Raw genomic sequence first — 27,478 nt, 5'->3', positions numbered from 1 at the left:
TTTCACAAGCATTGTGACAGCAACTGGGGAAGTTTGCTTTAAAGAGAAATGTTTACTTACAACCCCCTACCCTAGAAGCTTGCTTTGTTGGGCGTTCCAAGGACACAGGCCAAAGGCAGGCTGTCAGACCTCGGAATCAAGGGCAGAGGGCCTCTCGAGAAGGGGAGACCACAGACACGACGGTGGAGCAAGGATCATTTCTGAAATGTAGCTTAAAGCTGTTATTCTCGCAACGTCACAGGGGCACCGAAGGAGCATTCACATCACTGGGAAGCCACCGAGGCTGCATGGTTTTCCAGAACAGCTGTCCCCCTCAACTCTTCCCCAGGCTCAACCAGCCACCGCCCGATTCCCGTTTTGTCTCGTAAAGCCCCAGCATAGGAGGGTTTGGCAGCCAGAACAAGGTTGAGCACGACTGACACAGGAAGTGGCCGGTGGCTGGACTGAGTGCAGCTGAAAGGGACACGCACAGCAGGGCCTTAGCAAGGAAGCAGCTGCCACTCAAAGCACTCAGTCCCATGTCCTCTGTGGTGTTTCCTTCTTCTAAGTGTCTTGATGGTCTTAGGAAGGTAACACTGACGGTGGGGACACAGTACAGCTCTTACAGTTTAGGTCACTCTTTAGCAAGGGGAGGAAATGTGGGAGGCAAACTAACATTTATGTAGGTGCCCCACCCTGTGCTGGGCACTTTATTTATATACTAGAGGCCCGGTGCACGAAATTCGTGCAAGAGGCTCGGCCCTCGCAGCCCCGGCTTCATCCGGAAGGACATCCGGAAGCTCATTCGGCTGCCCAGTCTAATGAGCATATTACACTTTTATTATTAGAGACGCTGTGAAGGAGAGTGATTAAGACCACTGCCTGTGCAGCCTTTTGCACGCACGTCACTTACCTTTTGCACGCACGTCACCCCCCCTTTTCCTCCTGCAACAATAACAGTAATAAAAATACCTACGTCAGAGAGTCATTATGAGGATTACATTAATTGTTATGTGTAAAGCACTTAGAACAGTGCCAGGAACACGGTAAGTGCTATGTCTGTGTTTGCCATGATTTTCTTTACCAGGTCATTTAACACAGCCCTGCGTATCCTTTTATAATTGAGGAAACTGAGGCTCATGGAGATTAAGTCAATTGCTGGAGATGGCAGAGCCTGAAACCCAACTCAGATTAATCCGACTGAACTGTTTTCTTCTCCGAACAGGACCGGGCCTGCTCAATGCTATCGAATTCCCTGTCCTGCTTGCCAGCTCAGGGTTCAGTTTATTAGCGCTTCTTTGTACTGACAAGGGTGAAATCCTATATGACTCGGGCTCTGTCTTTAATCCCCCATGCCACCCATCCCTGGCAAAAGGCCAAGGGTCAACATGTAGGGGTACCGAGCTGGGGGAGGAGAAACTTGCCTCTTACATGTCCCCCCTGTAGGCATAATCGGTTTTTCTGCTATTGCCTGTGCTTCCTCTCGCAGAAAGCAGGGGGATAACCATACCTAACTAGAATATTCTAGTGAGCAGGCCTCTTATTATAGCCGGCGGAGCGAGGGGAGCAGTTGGTCTCCCACATCAGTGCTGCCCAACGGAAATAGAACACCAGCAATATACATAATTAAAAATTGTCTAATAGCTACATTTAAAAAGCCCAAAAAAAGGTGAAATTAATTTTAATCGCAGTTAATGTAATACATCCAACTATTACCATTTCAAACTGGAATCAATATAAAAATTATTAGTGAGATAGTTTATGCATTCAATCTTACTTTATTTTTAAAATCTATCTTTTTATTGATTTCAGAGAGGGGGGGAGATAAATAGAAACATCAATGATGAGAGAAAATCATTGACCGGCTGCCTCCTGCTCGCCCCACACTGGGGATCCAGCCCACAACCTGGGCATGTGCCCTGACCGGGAATCCAAGGTGACCTCCTGGTTCATAGGTCCGTGCTCAACCACGGAGCCACCTGGGCAGGCAGGGCTTTGAATTCGGTTTTAAATGCATTGTGTTTACACCTACAGCCCTGGAGGCATATACCATGCGAGTGCCACAGGCACCGGTCAGACCCAAGGATCCGTGTGCTCCAAGGGCCTACTGTATTCTTTGAGCGACTTTATTTGTAGAAATCTGCCCCCTGCTCCCCCTTTCTTCCTCCAGGGGCAGATACGCTGATGGGGGGGGCGGGGGGAGGGAGATGGCTGAAGGAGTCAAGTCGCTCCCCCTCCCCGAGTCATCCTCCATCGGTGCAGCTTTTGCGGGCAGTTGAGATTTTTTGTGTGGTCACGGAGCGTTGGTGCCCATCTGCACGCTTTGTACTTCTCACCACACGGGCTAGGGCGTGATGGGGGGGCGGTGGGGGTGGTATTTCAGGTCCTAGAAGGACTCAGGCCAATCTTGGACCCTGACAACATCCTTTCCAGTGTCTTGTGCCCACGGGGCCGGAGTGGCCTCCACTGACGACAGCACCCCCGGAGGGGAGAGCAGCCCGATCTGCCAAGCAGACACTTGGCCGGGCTCAGGTTTCCTGGACCGGATGGCGGACCGGGGCCGGAGGCTTGCGCGGCGCTGGTGGGGCACAGGATGCGCAGCCGGGCGTGCGCATCCCGGGCATCCGCCCGCGCTCGGCCCGCGGCGCAGCTGCCGCAGATCCGCGGGGGCCGCCGCCTCCTCTGGGCCGGGAAACTGCACGAATCTCCCCGCGGGGGCTCCGCGTCCTCCCCTGCAGGGGCGGAGTCGACCACCTGACATCCGAGACGCCCCACGTGGGCTGGGTGGGGGTGGGATCGGGGGCGTGGGGTTGAAAGGAAAGAGAAAAGGCGGAGGCGGCAGGAGTGAGGGTTGGGAGAGGAAGGAGAGGAGAAGAAAAGGAAGGACAGGACCGGAGGAGAGGGAGCCAAGAGCTGCGGGAAGAAGAAAGGGGACCCTGAAGCATCCCGAGAGGGGCAGGTAAGGAGGGACAGGTGAACAGGAGGGGAGCGCCGGGCTAGAAAGAGTGGGGAAACGGCGAAGAGGCGGGAGTGAGAAAAGGGCGGCGGAAAACGGGGGAATTAAGAAGGAAAGAAGAGCAGAAGGGGTAGGATTCCAGGACCAGGAGGGGCGTGGAAGGGGTCCTCCTAGAAGGGGCGGCAGAGTAAATGGGGCCGCTCGCTGCGCCTTTAAGGTTGTCAAGGCGACGGCTCTGGCCAGAGCGAGGCGCATTGACGTCAGTAGCCGAGCGGTGATTGGCTGCGGCCGGGTCGTTTCCGGTGGAGCCGCCGCGGAGCCGCTATCGCAGAGTAGGTCCGGCCTGGGAGGGAAGCGCCGAGCGAGCTCAGCCAGCCGCAGACTCGCAGCCGCCGCCCCGCGCTCGCCTCCTCGCGTCCCCAGGCAAGTGCGCTCGACGAGGGGCCCCGCTGCGGCGAGCTTCGCCGCCCCGGCGCCGGTTTGGGGGGCGCTGGACCGATCCAAGATGGCGTCACGGGGAGCGACCTGCAGGGGATGGCCGCACCCCCTGCCCCTCCCCGGCGGGCGCCTCCCCGCAGGCCTCCCGCCCGGGGCCGCGCCTCCGACCCCGATTCTGTACCTCCGAGGCCTCCAGCCCCCCGGGACGTCCTCTCCGGTGCGGGGCTCCCCGACCGCAGCGCCCCCCAGCCTCCGCCCGCGCGCTCCCCCCACTTCCCGTGGCTCCGGCCCCCGGCCCTCCGCGGCCTGCCCTGTCCCTCCGCGGCCCACGCGCCCCGCCGCCTCCGCCCCCGCGCGCCGCCCCTCGTTTCTTGAAGGACAACAGCTCGTGTTTTTACCGGCTTCGGCCATGGTTTCCCTCGGCGTTTCTGGCGGATCTTGGAGACCCGTCGGGTCTTGTTTTCCTCTCGACTGCCCTCTCCTCGTCGTCTCCAGCGGCCGCTTTTCCTCCTGGCCGGGATTATCACGGTTCTAGCCCGGCTCCTAAATTCCGTTTTGTCCCCTTTCACCTCCTTCTCCCGTTTTGTTTTGTTTTGTCCCCTCTCCCGAGTCCTCGTCGCCACCTCGGTGGCTTTCCGACTCGAGTAGGATGAAGGGCACCCTCCGTCCTTCTCTCGAAAATACGCGGTATCTGTTAACCCCTGCAGCGCAGGGAGGTGTGGTGCCCGAGAGGTTCCCCGAGGGTCGGTGGGTCCCGCCGGGGGAAGGAGGCCCGCGTGTTCTCCGGGGAGGCGCTCCCGGCCGCTCCGAGGGGGTGCAGCCTGAGTCAGCCAGCCCTTCTCCGGGGTTCTAAACATTCCCTAGCATTTCATCCCACCTGGCATGTCCAGCCAAGAGGACGTGAGCGAAGAGACCCTGCGGTTGACATTTTAAAGTGTTGCGTAGTTTTTGGAGGGAGAAGCTAAGTTGTTGGGCTCTTCAGTCTAAAAGTACCAGTACAGGGCCGCAGTCTGTTCAGTTAAAAATGTTAAGACCGTGAACTGTGGATATTCGGGGGTTCCCATGATGACTGTATTATTATCGGGGCATTTTTTGTTCATGTGCTAACCTCATTACCAGCGTCTACTTTTTGGTCTTTTTAGTGCATTACTTTGTTTTCAACAAAAAACAGTTTCATCCCTTTAGAGTCTAAAGTTTAGACCCAGTTCTCATTAATCTTTGAATGATATCTGTGGTCAATTGAATACGTGTATTGATATTCCTGGGGGGGGGGGGGTCTCTGTTTTGAAGCAGAAGAGATCTGATTTATTATTGTTCTTGGTGGCCTTAAGTATTATCAGAAATGCATAAAATTCTGGTGAAGGTTATTCTCGGTTCATATGATTGACCTGAAAAAGAGTCCAGCGTAAACCCATCCTCAAGTAGATGTTTTGGGTTTTTTTTTTAACCGTTTATTTCTGAAATGGCAGCATGATTCTTTATCTGCATCCTTTAATGTATGTTGTCAGGGAGATGCACACTTTTTCGTGGTCTGTTAATTAACCTGCTCTTTATTGACCCTTATGAAAGTCACCAAAATAACATGAGTAATAGTGTAGCACTTTATTCTGGTATTTCTTCCTGCTTTTACATGCACCGTTTCCTTTCAGTAGTTTTGTGTGCATTATATTTTGAAACGTCGGATTAGTATTGATTTGAATTGCAGAGCAGACCTGGCTTTTATTTTCTAATCAATTATTTAGTAATTAGGAGTTAGAAGGAAAACAGTTTATGAATCTGTTGGTTAAATTAACTAAGCTTTTAGTTCCAAGGTAAGGTTAGCTACCTGTTATTATATCTCTATTTTACTTCATGTCGAGATAGTTCGAGATAGTATGAATCCTCTAAAATTCCTTAAATGCAATTTACCTATTGAATCTTTATGTAAGTTTAAAATTTAACATATTTTAATATTTTCCTATTCAGATGAAGAAAATGTTTTGACATTTTCCTGTCTTAATCTTTTATAGTTTATTTGGTAAATTCTTTTCTTCGATTAAGGATTTTTCCTCTTATCAATGCTTTAAAGTGTGTTATCAATTAGGGTTGGAATCTGGTAAAAGAGTCTCATCTGGGGTTCTTTCTGTGTTTTAAAATTGTTTGATTACTCTAGCAGTTGGCTCATCAGATCCTTTGCCCCAGTGGTTTGCTGGCTGCCATTAGGACAGTCCCTTGAGATGGGAGTTTCGTATAGGGAATGTCAGATGTTCTTCATTGTGCTTATTTGCTCTCATTTAGAACCTTGTTGTGTGCCCTTGTAATTCTCTGTCCTGTTTACCACTACACACTTCCCACTCCTCATGATTTTTTTGCAGGGGGAGAAGTGAATGAAATTCCCACGGGCCTGACTCCTCAGCGCCCGCCTCTGCGGGGATGGTGGCTCACACTTCCTCCCTGGAGCTGAGGTTATTGCCCCTCACTGTTGCTGCCTGCAGAGTCTAGAGCCTGCAGCAGAAACCGAATGAGACACTTCCTTGGAAGAATGCTATTTCTCTGCATATCATAGCATTCCTTAGCGCTCGCCTCCCTTAAAATAAAAATCTACCTAGGGAGGGGGAGAAAACACCTTTGTGAATCAGTCCTAATGAACTTGTTAAGTTAAAGGCCAAATTGGCATTTGCTCTTTATAGTTTACACAAGCGAATGTGTGCCTTTTTCCTTGTAGAGAACGAGAACCATGGCGTCTGGCACCTCTGCAGCCACTGAGGAGGAGCGCAGCCTCCGGGAATGTGAGCTCTACGTGCAGAAGCACAACATTCAGGCCCTGCTGAAGGATTCCATTGTGCAGTTGTGCACTGCTCGACCAGAGAGACCTATGGCATTCCTCAGGGAATACTTCGAGAGGTTGGAGAAGGTAAAAATAAATGTGGGGAGATGAGATGACCCTGACAATCCTTAAATGTAATGCTGTAGAATGTTGCTAATCTGTATCTTTTGGAAGAAACGAAATTCTGACCAAATAAGAAGTCTAAAATAGAATTTCAAAACAAGGGGGCAGTTAAGGCACTTAAATTTTTAACTTTGCCATCAGTAGGCTTTACCAGAAAACAAATCTGTATGCTAATTTTACATGGCAAACAAAGGGTTTCCAAATGTAACTGTTTTAATTAATACATAAAACTGGTTAAATAGAATAACTGACTACATACAATTGATCAGAAGTAGTATAGCAGTGTATGGAATGAGAAATTCTAAGGTACTTGAAAGCAGTTAATGTTTTTCTCTTCCTCAGCAAAGCAAGTAACCTTAATAAGCCTTATCCCACCTTTTAAAACCAAGTGAATGAAGCATTTGAGTCTAGTTTGTGACCAATAGATCAGAACTGGATTAGTGCAGTTCATTTTTTTATAAACTATATCTCAGATGAATTGACTGTAGAGCAGAGATCAAGGGTAATGATTGCCAAGATTGTACTTTTTTTACAGACCTGGTCAGGACTCATTTCCTCTTAAAAAAAAGTTAAACCAGTTTTTGGTTTTTTATCCTCACTGTGTGTGTATCAGTGTGCCCAAAGCATATGTGTATGTTTTTCTAAGCAAAATGATAATTTTGCATCAAAGACCATGCTTTAATTATTCCCTCAAGAAATGATGAATGAGAAAGTCTGGATCCCTAAATGTTTTGAGTAGTTTGAATTGCTCCTATAAATTTGTGAGATAAATTTACAGGTCTTATTACACGTATTGAAGTTTTGATAAGGTTTATAATGATTATGATCCAGTTAAGAAGGGTATCTTAGGTATATGATCATTATCTAACTGTATAATGGAAATGTGTATGATAAATCCCATTGATTTGGACAGTTAATCAGTAACTTATGAAGTAAAATAAGGTTTTAAAAATTATTTCAGTGGCTCAATGATTGGCATTTTCTACTGTTTTCTTGAAAAGCTGTTAAAATTGGTGTTTAGTATCATAATTAGAATAATTAACAATAACAACAAATAACCAGTCCCTGTGAATGTAGCCTTGCTGTCTTGGAATTGTAGTAGAAAGTCTGTGCGTGTGTGTGTGTGTGTGCGTGTGTGTGTGTGCGCGTGTGCGCGCGCGCGCGCGCGCTTTAAATCCTCACCTGAGGATATGTTTATTTTATTTTTTATTTTTTGAGAAAGAGAGTGAGAAAGAGAGAGAGAGAGATCAGTGTGAGAGAGAAATCTCAATCAATTGCCTCCTGTACTTAACCCCGACCAACCTTTTGGTGTACAGGATGATGCTTCAACCAAATAAGCCACCCAGCCAGGGCATGATTTTCTCTTTAAGCTCTGTCCAAATAGCGAGATACTTTAGAGCCAGGCTGCTGTGGGCTTTTCATTTTGCGATACAGTTCGTTCCTAGAGATCTGGTTCTGAAATGGGTCACTGTAACGTGATTCCTCTTCTCTTTGTATATCAATAGAAACCATCCAACAAGGGGATGAAGTTGGTGAGACACTATGTGTCTTTTTACAGGGAGTGTTGAATGTACAGTGCTGGTTTCAAAGCTTGTACTTAAATAGCACTGATTAAGCACTATCAAAGGGGAAGGCAAGAAATCATTACTAGCTTCTTTGCAGGTGGGATTTTTAGATTTAATGTGTATTGGCTTCTTTACCTCTTACTGAAGGTCCCAGCTTAAACTTTTCCTATAATGCAAGGGTCTTCGTTCACTTGCATACATTTCTTTAGCCAGGGCTTTTAAGTAAGTAGATTTTCAATTTTTTAATAGGTCAGTTGTTCTGCACATTAGGTGTTAGTTTTAGATGTCTGAAAATACAGTCAACATTCTTCTCACCTTCCTTGTGTTAACCAAGGGTCATGTTTCTGGTATCATCAACTATTCAGTGCACCAAAAACTTCCACAGCGTTTATTTTATTTTTAATTTTAATATATTTTTAATTGATTTCAGAGAGGAAGGAAGAGAGAGCAAGAAACATCAGTGATGAGTTTCATTGATTGGCTGCCTCCTGCATGTGCACACTGGGGATTGAGCCTGCAGCTGGGGCATATATGCCCTGACCAGGAATTGAAACCGTGACCTCCTGGTTCATAGGTCGATGCTCAACCACTAAGCCTTGCCGGCCAGGCTCTCACAGCATTTATTGAAAGCTGCTGTGTTTTACTTCAGACCTTCATCTGGAATTCAAGTCCCCTTTTATGCATATATTAGAACTTTGCCTATCTGATAGATTAGAAGAATTTAATAGCTGCGACCATTGAGTGTATGTGCCAAATACTATGTGAAGCACTCTACATACACACTCATTTCAAATTTGTGAGTTAGGTGATTATCACCAATTTACAGAGGTTGCAGATAAAACTAAGAGTGATTAAGTAACTTGGTTATGATTGTACACTGTAATAGTTATTGTTACAGCAGCATATAACCCTCAAATTTCAGTGGTTTATATAAAAGACCTTTCTCATTTCTCAGTCATATGCAGCTCTTCTGAGCTCAGCATATCTTGTCTTGTCTCCACATGCCTTAACTCTGGGGCTGAGTGGAAAGAGCAGCCACTGTTAGAGCAAGCCCTTCTCAAGGCAGAAAGGGGACAGAAGTTCAGTGGGGCAGAGTCAGACCACACAAGTGGGCATGGTATGGCATGTCCACTTACGGTCCAGGGTCAAAGCAAGTCATAAGGTCAAGCCCCAAGTCAGTTGGGTGGTAACTTTACGTACAGGTAAGAATAGACTGGTAAGTAAAGGGAGGGAACAAATAATTGTTAAAAACACTAAGTGGTCAGGACAGAATCCTATCTACACTAATAAAAGAGAAAAATGGTAATTGGTGTACGGCGCTACCGTTTTCATTGGCTAATCAGGGCTATATGCAAATTAACTGCCAACTAAGATTGGCGGTTAACTGCCAACTAAGATTGGCAGTTAACTGCCAACAAGATGGCGGCTAATTTGCATATGTAGGCACAATGCAGGGAGGCGAAAGGGAAGGCAGGAAGAAGCCCCCTGCCACTGACAGTGATCGGAAACCCAGGGGGGAGCTAAGAGCTGGGGGGCAGGGCAAAGGCGGCCCCAGGGCCGCCTTTGCCCTGCCCCCCAGCCATGATCGGAGAATCAGGCGCCTTTGCCGCCCTGGCCAGTGATAGCAGGAAGTAGGGGTGGAGCCAGCGATGGGAGCTGGGCACCGTCGAAGCTGGCAGTCCCAGGAGCTAGGGGTCCCTTGCCTGGGCCTAAAGCGAAGCCCACGATCGCGGCGCCCCCCGCTGCCACTGCAGGTCCCCGCTGCCCGGGCCAGACGCCTAGGCCAGAGGCGTTAGGCCTGGGCAGGGGCGGAGCCTGCAACCGCGGGGAGCTGGGGGTCCCCTGCCCAGGCCTGACACCTCTGCCGGAGGCCTCAGGCCTGGTCAAGGGGCCGATCCGGTGATTGGTGATCGGAGGGTGATGAGGGTCAACTCCTCTGGCTGAGGCATCAGGCCTGGGTGGGGGGCGGAGCCGGGGATTGGGGGGATATGATGGTCCCCTTGCCAGGCCTGAAGCCTGGGTCAGAGGCGTCAGGCTTGGGCGGGGGGTGGAGCAAGCGATCAGAGGGAGATGGGGGTCCCCTGCCCAGGCATGATTCTTGGGCCAGAGGCCTCAGGCCTGGGCGGGGGCCAGAGCCAGTGATCGGGGGGAGATGGGGGTCCCCTCTCCAAGCCTGACACCTCTGGCGGAGGCGTCAGGCCTGGGCAAGGGGCCGATCAGGCGATCGGAGGGTGATGGGGGTCAACGCCTGAGGGCTCCCAGTATGTGAGAGGGGGCAGGCTGGGCTGAGGGACACTCCCCCCAACACCCAGTGCACGAATTTCGTGCACCGGGCCCCTAGTCCTATATAATAAAAGGCTAATATGCAAATCAACCAAACTGCGGAACTACCGATCGCTATGATGCACACTGACCACCGGGGGGCAGCGCTCAACGCAGGAGCTGCCCCTGGTGGTCAGTGCGCTATGACGGGGAGTGCTACTCAGCCAAAAACCCTGAGCCAGGCTCACAGCTGGCAGGCTCACAGCTGGCCAGTGCAGCAGCAGTGGCAGGACCCTCTCCTGAGGGCTCCCGTACTGCGAGAGGGCACAGGCCCGGCTGAGAGGACCTCCGCGCCACCCCCCCCCCCCCAGCATGAATTTCATGCACCAGGCCTCTAGCCTGAACATAAAAAAGTAGAATGTATTGCTATTAACCAGTAAGTAGTCTGGGAAGGTTTGGGGGAAGGGGGTGGATTGTTTTAATATATGAAGTGGGAAGAGACTGACAGAATGACAACAGCAAGAACGAGGATAATTAGAAATCGAAATTGATAATGGCTCTGAGTCATCAAGATTAGGTTATATCTGATTGCTATAAAGATGAGAATCTATACAACATTGTTAAAATCAAAATGCTGCCCTAGCCAGTTTGGCTTAGTGGGTAGAGCGTCGGACTGTGGACTGAAGGGTCCTGGGATTGGTTCCGGTCAAGGGAATGTACCTAGGTTGTGGGCTCCTCATTGGCCTGGGCCCTGGGCTCCTGCAGGAAGCAACCAATCGATGTGTGTTTCACTTCAATATTTCTCTCTGTCTTTCCCTCTGTTCACTCTCCCTAAAAATCAATGGAAAAATTTCCTTGAGTGAGGATTTTAAAAGAAATTATCTTCAAAATAATCTTAAAAATTCAGTTAGATAGAATACAGTTCCAAATGATATGTTATTTGTGAAATTCCAATGACAAATTTAGGTGATGGAGTTTGTGCTTTCATTTATACTCTTTAAACTTTGGGGAGACTTGAGTTTTATAGTTCTATGTTAATAAGGAATCAGAAAACCTTACTGATTATTGCAGTTACCAGAATGAAAAGGGAAGTGAATTTTCTAAAAATGTATTTTTTAAAAAACATTAGTTATATATTTGTATATGGTTCCAAATTCTGCAGGTACAAAAGGGTGTAACAATAAGTCTTCTCTCTGTTGTCTTCCTTAAATACAACCACTGTTTCATTGGCCTATGGGCATTTATAGGCAAATTCACATGTAAAAGAATTTCTTATTTTCAAATGTGTGTGTGGCAATTCCCTGCATAGATATAGTATAGTTTATTTAAAATCATTCCATTAATGACCATTTTGGTTGTTTCCAGTGTTTTACTACTAAAAACAATACAAGGAGTAACTTTGTTTATATGTCATTTAACATATATGCATATCTTATAATAAATTTTTAGAAATAGAATGGATTATTTAGTCAAGAAGTACATGCATTTGTAATCAAACATACAAATGTATTAAATCTATTTTTGTGATATGTTTTTCCTATTGTTTTTTCTTAATTGAAAATTAGAAAACCCAGACAAAGGAGAAAAATAAAGCAAACCTCTGTTCCTCAAAAAAAAAAAAAAAAAAAGTAAAAATCAGGCATGATTCTGTTAATAGAAACTAACATTAATATCTTTATGGTTACTGTTCTGGATATTTTGCTGCATGTGTATTGGCTTGATGCCAAAGTCAGGGCTGAGTACCATGCAAGAGGGGAAAAAATAGGCATCCACCTCAATTTCATTTTTATCAAAAACTTTTCTGAAATAATTCGTAAATGCTAATAACTTCATTTTTAATTTGAAAGGTGGTTTAGAAAAATGATGGAGAATGAGTCAAATGAGAAAAGTAGTGGATAACACATTCTTGTGTTTTCATTCTTAGTTTAAATCAGGCATAATAAACTCATTCTTTGTTGCAGACCTGAGGAATTTCTTTTTAAGGCTCTAGATGTGATAAATAAGAATGTTAAATAGTTCATTTCAGTTTTTAATGTCAATTAGTTTAGCAAGATGTTCTTAAAAGCAGGTAAAAGTTTTTAAAATTTAACTACAAGTGTAAACACTGATAATAAAGAATGCTTATAGCTCTGCTGGGAGAAATATTGATCTAATTTAAATTCTTGGTTACCATCATCACATAATTTCATTTGTTTTTTCTGAGACTCCAGTTAGAAATGAATTCCATGGGGTCAGGACCCTCCATTGGTTTTTATATTTCCCTTGCCTATCGTAGACTTGGCATGCAGATTTCGCAAATGCTTATTGAATGAAGGAAGTAACCCAGTAATCTAAACATTCTTGAATCACTTTGCAGTGCCTGAATACATTCTATTTTGGGGGGGAGGAGGGGTCTCATGCTATCTGCAGCAGCATACTAAAAACCTAATTCCTCAGGATTTTGTTTCGCAGTTTTTTGCTGTTGTGTGTGTTACAATCCTTGTTGTATAAATGTGTGTATATATATATAAGCTTAAAGCAACTGGCCAATAGCTATGACACGCACTGATCACCAGGGGGCAGACGCTCAACGCAGGAGCTGCCCAACTGAGGTCACTTGGGTCAGCGGCAGTTCTCTGGTGACGCATCCGGAACCAGAGAGGAGGGAGCCCGATTTTAGGGTGCGTCACCCAAGAACCACCCTCTTGCAATCCAACACCCCTCAGGGGAGGTCAAAGAGCCTGTTACAGCCCGATCCCCTTAGGCCAGGCTGAGGGACCCACCACCACCACCACCACCAGTGCACGAATTCGTGCACATGGCCTCTAGTGTTGTTATAATAAGTAATTTTTTACTTGCATGTTATGTGTCCTTATACTGATGACTTTTGTTCATTATAAGATGGCATCTATTATCATCTGAGAAACAGTCCTTTTCAGAATATTTCTTTTCAAACTCAACTCCATTTTCCCCCCATTTGGAATTTGCTTTTCCCCTTAACTTTTACATTGGTGTTAGAGGAAGAGATTTGAGGTGACTTATCATTGAAATACAAGAACACCAACTTTACATCCTGAAAGATCTCCTTTGTAAATGTATAAATTTTTTTTCAGGAGGAGGCCAAACAGATTCAGAATCTGCAGAAAGCAAGCACTCGTGGAGATTCGAGAGAGGATGAAATCTCTCCTCCTCCACCCAACCCAGTGGTTAAAGGCCGGAGGCGACGAGGTGCTATCAGCGCTGAAGTCTACACAGAGGAAGATGCTGCATCATATGTTAGAAAGGTAGCTTTGATGTCTAAACATTTGGGGCAATGTTTTTGGGACCCACATGGTAATCTAGTTTCTTTGATGAATGCATTCATGATTTTGAATAGTAAAACACAAACAGGAACAGGCTCCATCCTGTGTTCTTGGGTACTGAGGGACAAATTTCTGTGATGTCAGTGCCATCAAAGAAAAGAACTAAGTGATTATTAAACAGTGAATAATTTCATTTTTGGCTGTTTTCTTTTCCATGATGTTTTGCAGTCGAAGGAGGCAGTACTCCTTTTTTTTCTTGAATCATGGTGTCAATTTTTTTGGCATCCTGTAATTTATGTTGTGGCTTTTAACCTTATATCCTATAAGCATCATCCCGATTGGTTCTTCCTTAGAACCCACCCGCCATTTCAGGTTATGCTATTAGCTTGAAGAGGGAAGAGAGTCGTTCTGCCAAGAGGCTTGTGGAACTAATGGCACATGATCACAATTTAAAAAATGACTATCATAAAATGTTCACTTTGCCTTAGAATAATGATCTTGGTCAAGGTGTTTTTTAGTTTGTTTCTTTAGCTGCTGACTGAGAACCAAATACCAGCTTTTAAATACAGGTCTGGCTATAAGCAAGGGCATTAATTAGTCAGTATTTGTTGAGTACTTTGTGGACCAAAGGTGGTATGTGTGGGTTATGTTGAAAATACTTAAAGCAGTCTTGTTTCAATACCGTCATGTAGCTTGTCATTTACTTGACATGCAGGTTGCAAGCATGAAATGTTTTTGGTTTATGCAATCATCATTTGACCTTCTATTCTAGGTTATACCAAAAGATTATAAGACAATGGCTGCGTTAGCCAAGGCCATTGAAAAGAATGTGCTGTTTTCACATCTTGATGATAATGAGAGAAGGTAGGTAAAGGTTCTTTGTTATATGCTCTTTTCCTGTATAGCTGTAGTCCCAAACTAGTCTCATCATCCTTGCACATTTTAATGTTCATTACTCACTTGATGACAATCCCTGCTGAACATCTAGGAGCTTGAATTTTAAGGTTAATGCTTGAAATCCACAGAAGAGGTGCATGAAATGTAACACGAGGCCTTCTGTCCCTTGCAGTGATATTTTTGATGCCATGTTTCCGCTTTCCTTTATTGCTGGAGAGACTGTTATTCAGCAAGGTAAGGGCTCTGCTGTTGTGGCCTGCAGTGTTACTCTGGGAGAGGAGGCCAGATTGGAGGGTTTTTAATACGGAAGTTTGTTTTTCTCTTTTACCCTACCAGTTTCCTTTTGTTAAACTACTAAACTTTTTTATTTCTTTTGAAAATTAAAATTGACTCAGCTAAAAGGCACACTTTCCCTAAGGGATTAATATTTCCCTACCATCTGATATAATTTTGTTTATAGTAACTGTTAAAGGAAATTCCTGCATTTTTTATTTTGGATGTATGGAATTTCAGAATCATATATCCTTCATATTTTTTAAAACCTCTCTTTCTCTCTGTGTATGTATATATATATATATATATAATTTTATTTTTTTTTTTATTTTTTCTTTTTTTACAGAGAGGAAGGGAGAGGGATAGAGAGTTAGAAACACCGGTGAGAGAGAAACATCGATCAGCTGACTCCTGCACAACCCCTACTGGGGATGTGCCCACAACCAAGGTACATGCCCTTGACCGGAATTGAACCTGGGACCTTTCAGTCTGCAGACTGACGCTCTATGCACTGAGCCAAACCGGTTAGGGCTATCCTTCATATTATTAATCACATATAAAATAAAGTAGGAAATAAGCATAACTATTTTCTCCATCATGTAGTTCTCTTTTTATGAGGTTTTATACCTTCTAATGATTCTTACCTTTTTGCCCACATATACTAAGATGGATCTATTCTTTTGGGTCCCTCCTCACCTTTTGCCTTTCTTATGTACTCTTAATATCTTTGTGGGTCTTTATGATCCATATATTTTCCTATTTTTGACAGCCTGATATTTTATTACTTATTTGGGTTCTTATGTTGTTATAGATAATAGGCAGTTAATATTTTTGCACACACACAATGGCTGTTTTTGAAGTTATTTTTCAGAGGTATTTTTCATTATGAGATGACTGAAAATTTGATCAATTTTATGATTTTTAAAATATGTTACTGGACTTTTTCCCCTTGAAAGAGTGTTATAATTTATAACACACACTCTTCTCTCATAGTAGAACTGGAAATAAGTTTATTTCACATTAACTTCATAGTTTGTTTTGTGTTTCTTTAATTTGTAAAATGCTTCTAACTTTTTATTCTCCTCTCCTTTAGGTGATGAAGGGGATAACTTCTATGTGATTGATCAAGGAGAGATGGATGTAAGATTTAATTAGAGCAAAAATATGTTGATAATTTTAAAAGTCAGTGTATTGATATATATTGCTTCTAAGAGTTTCTGAAGGGCTGTTACAGCCTTTGTATGTTAATTCCATCAGTGCTTTTGCCAAATATTTTAATGACACAAACTTTCTAAAGGTAATTTTCTTTAGGTAGACATGCAGTTCAGAACTTCTGCTGGAGTAATGGTTAAGTTGTGCAGGTGTGCTGTGGAGTAAGACAGTGTAAGGGAGACTCTAGACCCCGTCATTAGTAATGAGACTTGGTACAACTTTTTTGATTCTGTAAGTTTTGTTAATAAATGAAATGAGATACTAATGGCATTGATCTCGGGATTATTAGAAAACTCAGTGCCTTATGCAAGTGAAATGCTTATTAGCACAGTGCTCAGCACAGTACTCTGTAAATGTGTATGGTTTTTATTAATGCTTGCTTCATCTTTCTGCCCTGATCATCAGTTGAGTGAGTACTTTTTCTTATCAGATGATTAAACCAGGTAAATCACAGACACTCTGAACTGCACTCATTGTCAGAAGTCAAGTATTTTGCTCTGCTATGTATTGAAAACATAGTATATTCTATTTTATTTATTTATTTTTTAAATATATTTTATTGATTTTTTTTTTTTTACAGAGAGGAAGGGAGAGGGATAGAGAGTTAGAAACATTGATGAGAGAGAAACATCGATCAGCTGCCTCCTGCCCACCCCCAACTGGGGATGTGCCTGCAACCAAGGTACATGCCCTTGATCGGAATCGAACCTGGGACCCTCCAGTCCGCAGGCTGATGCTCTATCCACTGAGCCAAACCGGTCAGGGCGTATATTCTATTTTAAAACAAGTTCAGGATTCTGACTCCTAAAAAAGGTTTGCCTGTTTTTAATACTTAGATATTTGTGTATTTAGGAAAAAAGCAATTGTCATATGCATTTTAGGTCTATGTCAACAATGAATGGGCAACCAGTGTTGGGGAAGGAGGAAGCTTTGGAGAACTTGCTTTGATTTATGGAACACCTCGAGCAGCCACTGTCAAAGCTAAGACAAATGTGAAATTGTGGGGTATTGACCGAGACAGCTATAGAAGAATCCTTATGGTAAGACAATGGTTTTTGAAATGTGATTTAGACTACCTGTCCATGTAACTAATGTTTAAATTGAATAATATCACCAAATTAAAATGAGAATATTACTTTTAATGATTGAGTGCTTTGCATTGAGCCCAGGTTAGCACTATTCATTGTACCATTTGAGACAGTCATCTTTTAGAACAAAAGTTTGACCAGGAGTAACATGGGGAGCAATGTAGTGTGTCTGAAACGGTCAGCTACCTTTGTAATTCTCTCCACTTGCTGACAGGCACATCTTCACTTGCCCACTCTTTACACGTCACAGTCAGTCTGATAGCTGCTGCTTCTAAGTGCATAAAGTTCCATAAGGCCATTCAGAAGGAATCAGCTCCCTAAACTGAAAGTGGATTATCGGTCATGAAAATGTCATGTTCCCTCTCACTAAAGGAATAAACAAAATAACAAAACCTTTGGAACATTCTGATGATGTAGTCGGACTTTTTGAGAACTTTGTGGCAAATTAATAGAGTAGCTTTGGATGTTTAAGTCCCAGATGACGGCATTCGTCACCTTGAATGGTTTTCTAAATTTGTGCAGAGCCTATCTGGCTATTTGACAATATGCAGTTAGATGTACTTTGAAAATTTTCTGTATTTGGGGTATAGATGTGTGTGTATATATCAATCTTTATAAAGTATATAAATTGCCAAGGCAATTGTGTAAGGAATGGTTATTGTAGGGTACTGTGTTGTTCCCCTTTTTCCTCCCTATATATATTTAACAAACGTTGCAGATAAGACAGTTGAGCACTTTTGGGGGGGCGGGGAGAGGCCTGTAAGTGGTAGCAGTTTTATTTTTTTTCCTTCCGTGGAGGATTGGAGTTACGGGGAACAACCCTGAGCTGGAAATATATTCAGCTATAGTCACATGAAGAAAAAGAACCATGTATCAAGAAGCAGAAGCAGCAAGCTCTGACTTTTCTCTCTCTCTCTCTTAATTTACTTGAAACTTAGTATTTATTCTTCCACAGCATTATTTGATAATTACACATTTTTTGACATGATGTTTTTTGTTTTTGTGTATGTGTGTGTGTTTTTATAGGGAAGCACCCTGAGAAAGCGGAAGATGTATGAGGAGTTTCTTAGTAAAGTGTCTATTTTAGGTGAGTTTTGGAAGATGGCATAGAGAATTATTAAGTTGAAGTGTTAGCTATTCTTAAGCAGTATCTATTGTATTTCATAAAAACTACTCTAGTTATCAATTCTGTTTTTACTAATAGTAACATAAAACACATGGACTACAAAGTTAAAGTATACCGAGAAGTAATTTTAAAGTTTGCTTAACTTGCTAGTATATGACAAACCTTAGAAAAGATTGGAGCTGGGAGAAGCTTTCTGGAATATGTGCTACTCCCTTCTCCTGGAGAGACAGAAGCGCTGAGTGTCCTCTTCCTGACTCTGGACATTTACACTTGTTCCTCCTGTGACGTCTGTCTCTGTTGCTCCATCAGTGAGTTTATTGGTTAAGGAAAGATTTTCAAGAATGTACTTCCTCTGTAGAAAGATGAGGTATTATATGCTTTCTCTGAAAAAATGCAAGTTTTGTTGAAATTTTGGAGGTATGTCTATGTGTTGCTACAACCATTGAGAGGGTAAATGGCAGTTTTTATAAGGTAGGATGCCTTCTGCCATGTTTTGTTACAGTGAATTGATTTCCACCCTCCCACCACCTTATTTGTCCTTTCTCTGAAATGATTACATTTGCTTAGTGTCTTGGGTGTTAACTTTTGTTCCAAAGGTCAAACTATTTTCTACTTCTTGTTACTTTGATAAGTTAATTCAACTGAGGATTTAAATAGATAAATGACTTCTATAAACCTCTGGAATAATACGGATGGTGACACTCCATATTACTTTTGGGTAATGGCAATCTTTAGGAATACAAAATGATTACATTTTCAATTCCTTTACCATTGGGTGCATTTGGTCTAAATTAACCTGGTCACTGGGGCTGCTGAAGAAAAGACCTAAAGGTTATCTATGAGTAATCAGAGGATCTTGCTGAGACTAGAGGTAATTGAAGACAGGCACCATGTTTCATGTGAGACACTCACCGAGTATTGAATGGGCATGGCTATGTGGTTGATTCTCTTTATACTTTTTGTTTTGAAGTTTTTAACAATACTGAATTTTGAGAAATTCTTGTAATTCTTACTTTTCAGAATCCTTGGACAAGTGGGAACGCCTCACAGTAGCTGATGCATTGGAACCAGTCCAGTTTGAAGATGGGCAGAAGATTGTGGTGCAGGGAGAACCAGGGGATGAGTTCTTTATTATCTTAGAGGTAAAGGACTTTGCGTTTGATACTATTAGAAGTTGTACACTATAAGAGAAAAAAGGTTAATTCTTATTTACACCCTTAGGTTTAAAGAATATCTGACAGTTTTATTTAAAAATTGCCTTTCATCTTGGAATGCAGTTGTTCGTTTTTCTATCAGACCACCACATTTTAAATGTGTTTGAGTCAGAATTCTGGAAGGGCTCTTCATGAAGTAATTGCCCAATTCTGGCCTGCTGAAATTAATCCCCCTTATGCAAGCAAACAAGCTATCAACATAGCCAACTATAATGGTTCTGCACCATCTTTGTTAAAATTATGTGTTTGGGGGAGGCCGGGAGAATGTCAAGGGGGGGAAAAAAGGAGACATATGTAATACTCCTTTTAATACTTTAAGCAATAAAACAAAATATATATTAATAAATAAATAAATAAATAAATAAAATTATGTGTTTGGGCCATTTGGCAACCAAAGACCAAAGGCAAGGGTTTAACTTCTAAGAGTTACTATGTTTTATAGCTTCACAACGCGTGGGAACGTATAGCAGATACTCTCCACTGACAAGTAGATCCAAAAAGTATATTTTCTATGAATGTGGCTCAGTAGATGCTAATTGGTTTTATTTAACCTGGGGGTGTGGTGAGGGGGATCAAGGGACTCTTTCTGTACAGGGCCAGATAAGTAAGTTAGGCTCTGTGAGCCCTAGAGTTTCCATCACCATAGTGCAGGAGCAGCTGCAGACACTATAAGTAAATTGGTGTATTGTTCCTATGAAATTTACCTATAAAAACAGGTAGCAAGGTTAGATCACCCCCTTCCTGCCTCCCGTAGTTTACTAATCTGTGTGAACCCTTCAAGTTACCCAAGCACCTTAGCTTGATGAGAAGGGCCCCTATCAGGGACTGCTGGGTAAATAGGAATTAAGCTCATGCAGTTACTCTGTTCAGTCAGCTTTTGTCATATGAACACACAGGATTTTAAATAGCCATGAAATTTTTTTTTTCAGAGTAGCTAAAATTGAATAGTATATAAAAATGTCACCTGGGGGTAGGGGAGTCCAGGGGAATGTCAAGGGGGGAGGGGGGGAGGAGACATATGTAATACTCTTTGTAATACTTCAAGCAATAAAACAAAATTTTAAAAAAAATGTAACCCTAAATTTGAAAATTTTTGTTTCGCTTCTTGGTGATTTTATTACAGGGGTCAGCCGCTGTGCTACAGCGTAGATCAGAAAACGAAGAGTTTGTTGAAGTGGGAAGATTGGGGCCTTCTGATTATTTTGGTACGTAGATTTCCTCACAATAAATAATATCGTTTCTTTAAGTCACCTTTAAGTGCAATATCGTAGTCTCGTAATTTGTCTTTTATTCTCCTGAATTTAATTTTTTTATTTTGGGGGGGGAGGGGGAGATTTGGTGCCAATACCCAGGAATTTTATTCTTTAACTAGCGGCCCGATGCACGGATTCGTGCACAGGTGGGGTCCCTCAGCCCGGCCTGCGCCCTCTCACAATCCGGGAACCCTTGGGGGATGTCGGACTGCTGGTTTCAGTCTGGTCCCCACAGGCCAGGCCGAGGGACCCCACCGTGCTTCTAGTATGCATGTAAAATCTTTGGTTAATCTCTTCCCGCCCTCTCCCCTTCCCTTTGAGACTCATCAGTCTGTTCCATGTTTCCATGCTTGTGAGTTGAGCGTCTGCCCCCTGGTGGTCAATGCACATCATAATTACCAGTCAAATGGTCACTTAGGCTTTTATATATATATAGATTGCAATCTTTTTTTTGCCTCTCAGAGAACTAGTGTGAGATTTTGACCTTTACTCAGTTAATAAGTAAGTTATTGATTGTCTCATCGTTCAGTTGGTTTTTTAAAAAATACTTTTTAAAAATATATATTAATATCAGAGAGGAAGGGAGAGGGAGAAAGAAACATCAGTGATGAGAGAGAATCATTGGTTGGCTACCTCCTGCACGCCCCACACTGGATCGAGCCCACAACCCATGTGCCCTGACCAGGAATCGAACCATGACATCTTGGTTCATAGGCCAATGCTCAACCACTGAGCCATGCCGGCTGGGCCGATCAGTTGTTTTTTAAGTACAGATTTGATGTGGCCTGTATTAAGTTATTAAGAGAAATACATATTTGTTTTCCTTCTCAGAAATGCACATCTAAGAAAATGTTCCTCATAGAAGTTAGCCTCCTCTTACTCTTCTTTCTCCCTTCTCCAGGTGAAATAGCACTACTGATGAATCGTCCCCGAGCTGCCACGGTGGTGGCTCGTGGCCCTTTGAAGTGCGTTAAGCTGGACCGACCTAGATTTGAACGTGTTCTTGGCCCGTGCTCAGATATCCTCAAACGAAACATCCAGCAGTACAATAGTTTTGTGTCACTGTCTGTCTGAAATCTGCCTCGTGTGCCTCCCTTTTCACCTCCCCAATCCATGCCTCACTCGCACACTGCTTTATTTTCCCTATTTGCAGCACCACGTGGCCACTGGCATTGCAGCTTCTTGTCTGTTTATATTAAAGTTGCTCTTATTGCACTGTTTTTAATTTGGAGCATTAACTGAATGCTCCTACACAGTTAAATAAATAGAGAGTTCTATGGAGATTTTGCTGTTGCTGCTTCTCTTTGTGCAGTGTTAGTATTCCACCTGGCAATACGTGCCATGCTTTTTGGTGAGGGCAGATCCCTGCACCAAATAATTACCATGGAGTAATGTTGTAACAGTGCAAGATGTTTTTTTAAGTGGTATAATTTTCTAATTATCATAAGCATATTTTAGACTGTGGCCATTTATGCTGTATTTCTTTATAGAATAAATGATTTCTCATTAAGCTCTAAGGATTAGGAAAACTGATATAGAAAAAATCTTAGAAAGATATCTGCCTGTGTTTAAACTAGATTAAGGGTGGGAAAATACCCATTTTTTTCTAGTTATCAGATGGATATGATCTGTTACGTTTTCTTCTTCCTTTTAACCAGAATTTATGTTTGTCAAGCGAATTTGCCTGGTATTGATTGTATCTTGTTACTTTTTCGTCTCCAGTTCTGAAATACATTTAGGTGTAGCTATTCATACCTGCCTTTTGAGTTTGAAACTAAATCATAGGCTGCAAATACTAATTATGATTTAACTACATCTGCCTCAGCTCAGAAATTCTGAATAGACCTTTATTGATCCAGCTAGTGCCAAATGTTGATCATGAGATGCTGAATGAGAATGAGAATTCCAGGTCTCCACTCTTGGTTGTTGGCTTAGAGCTTTTGGTTAGTGTACATCTTTCAGTTGATTTCAGGAGATTGGATTGCTGGGAATAGATAGAATATATGGAGCAAAAGTCATAACAAAGACGGAGGTGATGTTGCTAAAAGAAGAAATGCCAGGTGGAGAGTTCATTGTTGGGAACTTTGCCCCACTAAATTCACTGGGGCAAGAGATTTTGGGGAGAAGTTTTTTACTTTGGTTTGACGTTTTCCCCTCCTTTTTACATCAACTAGAATTTATGGTGGGTGGGGGTGGGGTGGGGTGTGCCTGTGTTGTTGCAAATTGGTCTCGAAGGCCGTCCTGCTGAAAAGTTCTGCTTTCCTATCTAGCTTTATTCTCTGGCAGATGTTTTGTTCTTTTAAAGTAAGCTTGTGTGTTTTGCGTCTTAACTGTGTTTCAGTATTTTCCAGCCTTATCAACTTTATGTGTTACATTATTCCATGTGCACCAATGATACCCAACAGTTTATTTTTATTATGTTATTTTTTTAAACAAAATCCTCACAGTTCTGTAATGTGGGCACTTTTATTTTCATCGTGATTTATATGTAATGTAGGGTTATACTTGGGAGTGACTGCAAGCATTTTTCCATTTGTAGCAACTGGCTCTGATTACTAATCCTTTCTCCTGCCCTTTCCCAGGCCATTTAAAAGGCAAATTGGTCATGGTAGATTTTTTTGATAGATTTGAGCAGTTTTTAGGTTGTTACTAAGTTTGGAGTATAAATCTGGGAAAGAGGTTTTATTTACCTTTTAGTGTGGGATAGAAAGCCATCTTATTACAAATTTTTTATGTTTCAAAATCTGTATTAAGTGAGGGTTTCTGATCTATATGTTGTGTTTAGCTACCTTTTATATTTAAAAAATTAAAAATAAAAATTACATTCTTATTAGCGTAAAGCTTGATTTGATCTTTGTTTAAATGCCAAAACTGTACTTCAGTGAATTATTTAGAATGCCATAAATTGCAGTTTCATATCTGTATATAATAATCATGTTCACATATAATGCTTCCTAAATGAATTTTGCTCTTAAATAATTTGGCTTGCTGTTTACTCCCTTTTGTAGTTTTTAATCTAAGAAATTGTAAGTCTAAATTTAAAAATTAACACATTTAAAGCTTTATCTTTGTGCAATCTGAGTATATGTGAGATATCACGATGGCATAGTTTGTCTTAGTTGATAATCAAGACTTTAGAAGTCATCATTTCTGGACTTGGTAAGTGAATTTCTCAGATCTATTGCTCTAGAAAGTATAGATGGCCAAAGGACCATTTTGTATTGTTTCCTGGTTACTAGTCTGATTATACTGTGTGTGCTAATATACTCTATTCTTTTTGTTATAGATTGTCTTAATGGTAGGTCAAGTAATAAAAAAGATTCAATAATTTAAATTCTTAAATGAATCCGTTTTTCTTCCCTTCGTCCTTCTCTTCCCTTTTCTTCCCTTCGTCCTCCCCTTCTCCCTTTGGAATCTCCAAATCTGATTGGCAAGAATTAAAATCACAAGTGAATTACGGAATTAGTGTTTGGAAAGAGTCATGTGTTTGTTTTCAGTGGTTTCGAAGTCGGCTTGTCAAAGAATGAATCTGAAAACCTTGCTAAAAGGGTAATTGAGATATAGCAGGTCTGTTCATAGAGTATTGGAAGGAAGGATTAAATCAGAAGTGGGACATTTCCTTTTCATTGAAGACTGGTTCTCTGGCTTTGGAACTTGCCCAGACTTAACAGGGAAACATTATTTCTGGTCAGCATACTCACCTTGGTTAAATTTAATAGCCACTTAGATATTGAGGTCTGTTTATATATTTTGCATATATAAAGTTTTATTTATGAGGAGTGACTTAATTAAGTTGTACTCGGTATATTGTTATTAATTTCTTTATGTTCGATGAGTTGGAGATGTGTTGTATTCTAGATCATCCTTTAATTAGAACTGCTTTGAATCATCTCGTCCAAATTCAGTAATTCCTTCCATCAGCTTACTGGAGTGGAACCTTTAGAGTTACAACAGAGTACAGCTAAACATGTTCCTTAGGTTGCCCTGGCCAGTGTGGCTCAGTTGAGTGTCCTCCCATATGCCAAAAGGTCTGGTTTGATTTCCTATCTGGGCACATGCTGGGGTTCTGTCTCCGTGAAGGGAGTGCAGGAGGCAGCTGATCAATATTTCTCTCGCACTTTGATGTTTCTCTCTCTCCCTCTCTAAAATCAGTAAGAACAAACCTTTAAATATATTTTTATTGATTTCATAGAGGAAGAGAGAGGGAAAGAGAGACAGAAACATCAGTAATGAGAAAATCACTGATCAGCTGCCTGCTGTAGGCCCCACACTGGGGATCGAGCCCACAACCGGGGCATGTGCCTTGACTGGGAATCGAACCTCAACCTCCTGGCTCATAGGTCAATGCTCAACCACTGAACCACACTGGCTGGGCTTAAAACATATATATATAGAGGGGGGGGGTATAGGTATATATATTTTTTAATGTTTCTAGGTTGGCTGTACTGGTTATAGTTTAATTCTCCTCTAAAACATTGGCTGATATAGAATTGGTTTCTTTTTAATGACTCAAATACCAACATTTTAAAATTGAAGTAGCATGATGTCGGTTTTCTTAATACTGCTGCATCTCCAGCGACAAATTAATAGCTAATCCCTTTTTGTAAAACAACCTTGAGAAGCAACGGCTAGGTCACCATTTAATATGTCCCCCAAGGTAGCTATCATAATAGTTATCAGTAAAGGCTGTAAATAGGAGAATTTAAAAGGGGGGCATCATAAATCTCTTCTTACTCTATGGAAATTTTACATGGAAATCAGTATTGTTGTGTACCTGTGGAGTTCGAATGTGCTTACCGACATAAGTTCAGAGCTGTGACTCAACTCTGTTCTGTTGCCACTGTACCACAACCGCTATTGAATATGAGTCTTCATTTTGTGAAAGTCCTGCCAATTTAGCTTGATAGTTTTGTGATTTTAAAAGTCACCACTAGATGGAGAGCTTTTTTGGCATCTTTGTTAATCTCAAAGTGAGTTACAGTTGATTCTCATTCACAGATACTGTGCTTGTGAATTTTGTGTATTTGCCTACTTGCTAAAATTTATTTGTAACCCCCAGATCAATACTTGCAGCCCTTCAGTTATTTCCAGGCACACGCGGTGAAGAGCGAGTCTCCCTGCGTGCACCCAGGTGGAACAAGGCGACTCTCTGCTTTTCATTTGCCATCATACTATTATCAGATGTCTTTTTCATGCTCTACGGTATTTAGTGCCACTTTTTTTGCATTTTTGTGCTTTCTATTGGTGATTTCACTGTTTAAAATGGCCCCCGAATGTAGTGCTAGCCAGCATTCCTAAGTGCAAGGATGTGTGGTGTGCCTTATGAATAAAATAAGTATATTAAGTAAGCTTCTTTTAGGCATGAGTTACATACAGTGCTGTTGGCCACAAGTTCAGTGTTAATGAATCAACAGTACTATAAAGGTTTCTTTAACACACTTAACACGCAAAGCAGCATTATGTATTGATTGATTGACAGAATAACCAGAGACTCACGGGAACCTAAACCCTCATTTCCTCTAGGAGCAAACGGTTCAGTGTCCATTAATTTAGTGCCTGTGGTGACTCTGTAGACCATTAAACTGTCCTGAATAAGAGAATCAGCTGTACTTTTTACAATCTTCAAACTCAAATGTCCTCTAAACGCCTTTTCTCTGACAAGTCGCGTGCTGTAGAATTCCCTTTCACGTTTTAGTTTGCTGTCAGCAGTAATGAGAAGAACTTTTTACCTAGAGATGGGGGGATTTTGTGTCACGGGAAGCTGAACAATGGTCCAAAATGAATATGTTACAGGAACTTGAAAGTTCTAAGAAAAGAGTCTTGTTTTCTATTGTTTTTGACAAACGGTAGAGTCTTGGTTTTGTTATTAGTACAAACATAATGGAATGTTTAAGATAAGGGGATAGTTAGGGGTCTGGGTATTCTACACATTGTGGTCAGATTCCGTTCTCTCTGTAAAGTACACCTGAGTTTGTGCTATAGGCCACTGGGACCCATGCATCGTCCTGGAAAGGCTGAGGTGGAGCTGCAGCTTACCTTCTGAGGCGCTGCCATTTGGAATTCCAGGCCACTGTGCTGCTCTTGCAAGGTCTTTGCCTGAACATTTCTCTCCCTTCTGAGTTAATTACCCAGTCCCTCCTCCAAAGGGAATTATCGGCCTGAAGTAGGCAAACAGTTCATGAAGTGGGAATCCCTGGGCTATGGAAGTCTCTGCTTTAAGTTAAGGTTCCTCTAATAAAGAGTTGTTTTTAAGTAAAGAAATGCAGCTTCATAAACTGGGCGAGATTCTTGAGCTTCTGTATTACAGTGGAAAGAGCACTTTGGAAATTGAGACTTAAATCTTGGAGTTGTGTGATTTTTGTTAATCTCAGCATAATTTTTCTTTGCTGTGCATTGGAAGCAGGGGCTTCTGTCTATGTTCGGGAGGATTGGAAACTGTGTTCATTCTCACATGGTAAGAGCTCAGCGAATGGGAGTGATGGAGACCAGGTTCAGGGGCAGTGTGCTGTGGGGCAGCAGGGTGGGGCAGAAATTCCTTGCCATGTGCCTTATTGGGGCTGTCTGGACACATTGCAGAAGTCTTGGATGACTTTTTTAGTCTTGACCTTGTACCTTTAGTAACTTTTTTCTACCCACACCCCCCCACACACACACTTGTGCTGTATTTGAGCTCTTCCGATGTTTATCTGTGAGTTGACCTGATAGAACCAGGAGTTTTTACTTGTTGACTAACTGGCTACTCTATAGTATGAATACTTTCCTCTCATTTGTGTTTTCAGTCATGAATTATGGACTAAGAAACAGCCTCTTAACACAGGTGTTTCAGGCGTCAGCAAGTCAGGAGGGAGAAGGTAGAAGAGACAGGGAATCCTCAAAATACCCACTTTTGAGGGAGGTCTGGGAAATAAACTTCAGATTGACTCCTTTATGAGAAAGTAGCTGAGAAGGGCATCTAGCATGCCAGAGCTCTCCAGTGGCCCCTGCTGCTCTCGGGGGCAGGCGGGG

General features: G+C 42.4%; 1 protein-coding gene across 2 annotated transcripts; it reads left to right on the top strand.

Moving 5' to 3' along the window:
• The first annotated feature begins 2,781 nt into the window (after window positions 1–2,781).
• Window positions 2,782–23,807, top strand: PRKAR1A (protein kinase cAMP-dependent type I regulatory subunit alpha). Of its 2 annotated transcripts, XM_036339828.1 has the most exons (12): window positions 2,811–2,938; window positions 3,153–3,358; window positions 6,078–6,266; window positions 13,222–13,392; window positions 14,183–14,274; window positions 14,480–14,541; window positions 15,674–15,720; window positions 16,674–16,832; window positions 17,907–17,967; window positions 19,027–19,148; window positions 20,344–20,425; window positions 21,375–23,807. In XM_036339828.1, the coding sequence occupies exons 3-12, from the start codon at window positions 6,090–6,092 to the stop codon at window positions 21,545–21,547; spliced, it is 1,146 nt and encodes a 381-aa protein (XP_036195721.1). In that variant the 5' UTR covers window positions 2,811–2,938; window positions 3,153–3,358; window positions 6,078–6,089; the 3' UTR covers window positions 21,548–23,807. The 2 variants fall into 2 exon arrangements, with proteins under 2 accessions (XP_036195722.1, XP_036195721.1); XM_036339829.1 differs by lacking the exon at window positions 3,153–3,358 and having other exon boundaries at window positions 2,782–2,938.
• The last annotated feature ends 3,671 nt before the right edge of the window (window positions 23,808–27,478 follow it).

The sequence above is a fragment of the Myotis myotis genome, unplaced genomic scaffold (genome assembly GCF_014108235.1).
Source record: "Myotis myotis isolate mMyoMyo1 unplaced genomic scaffold, mMyoMyo1.p scaffold_m19_p_17, whole genome shotgun sequence".
In the NCBI taxonomy this organism is placed as follows: domain Eukaryota; kingdom Metazoa; phylum Chordata; class Mammalia; order Chiroptera; family Vespertilionidae; genus Myotis; species Myotis myotis.
The sequence above is the reverse complement of the archived record's forward strand: the minus strand, read 5'-3'. Positions and strand labels throughout refer to the sequence as shown.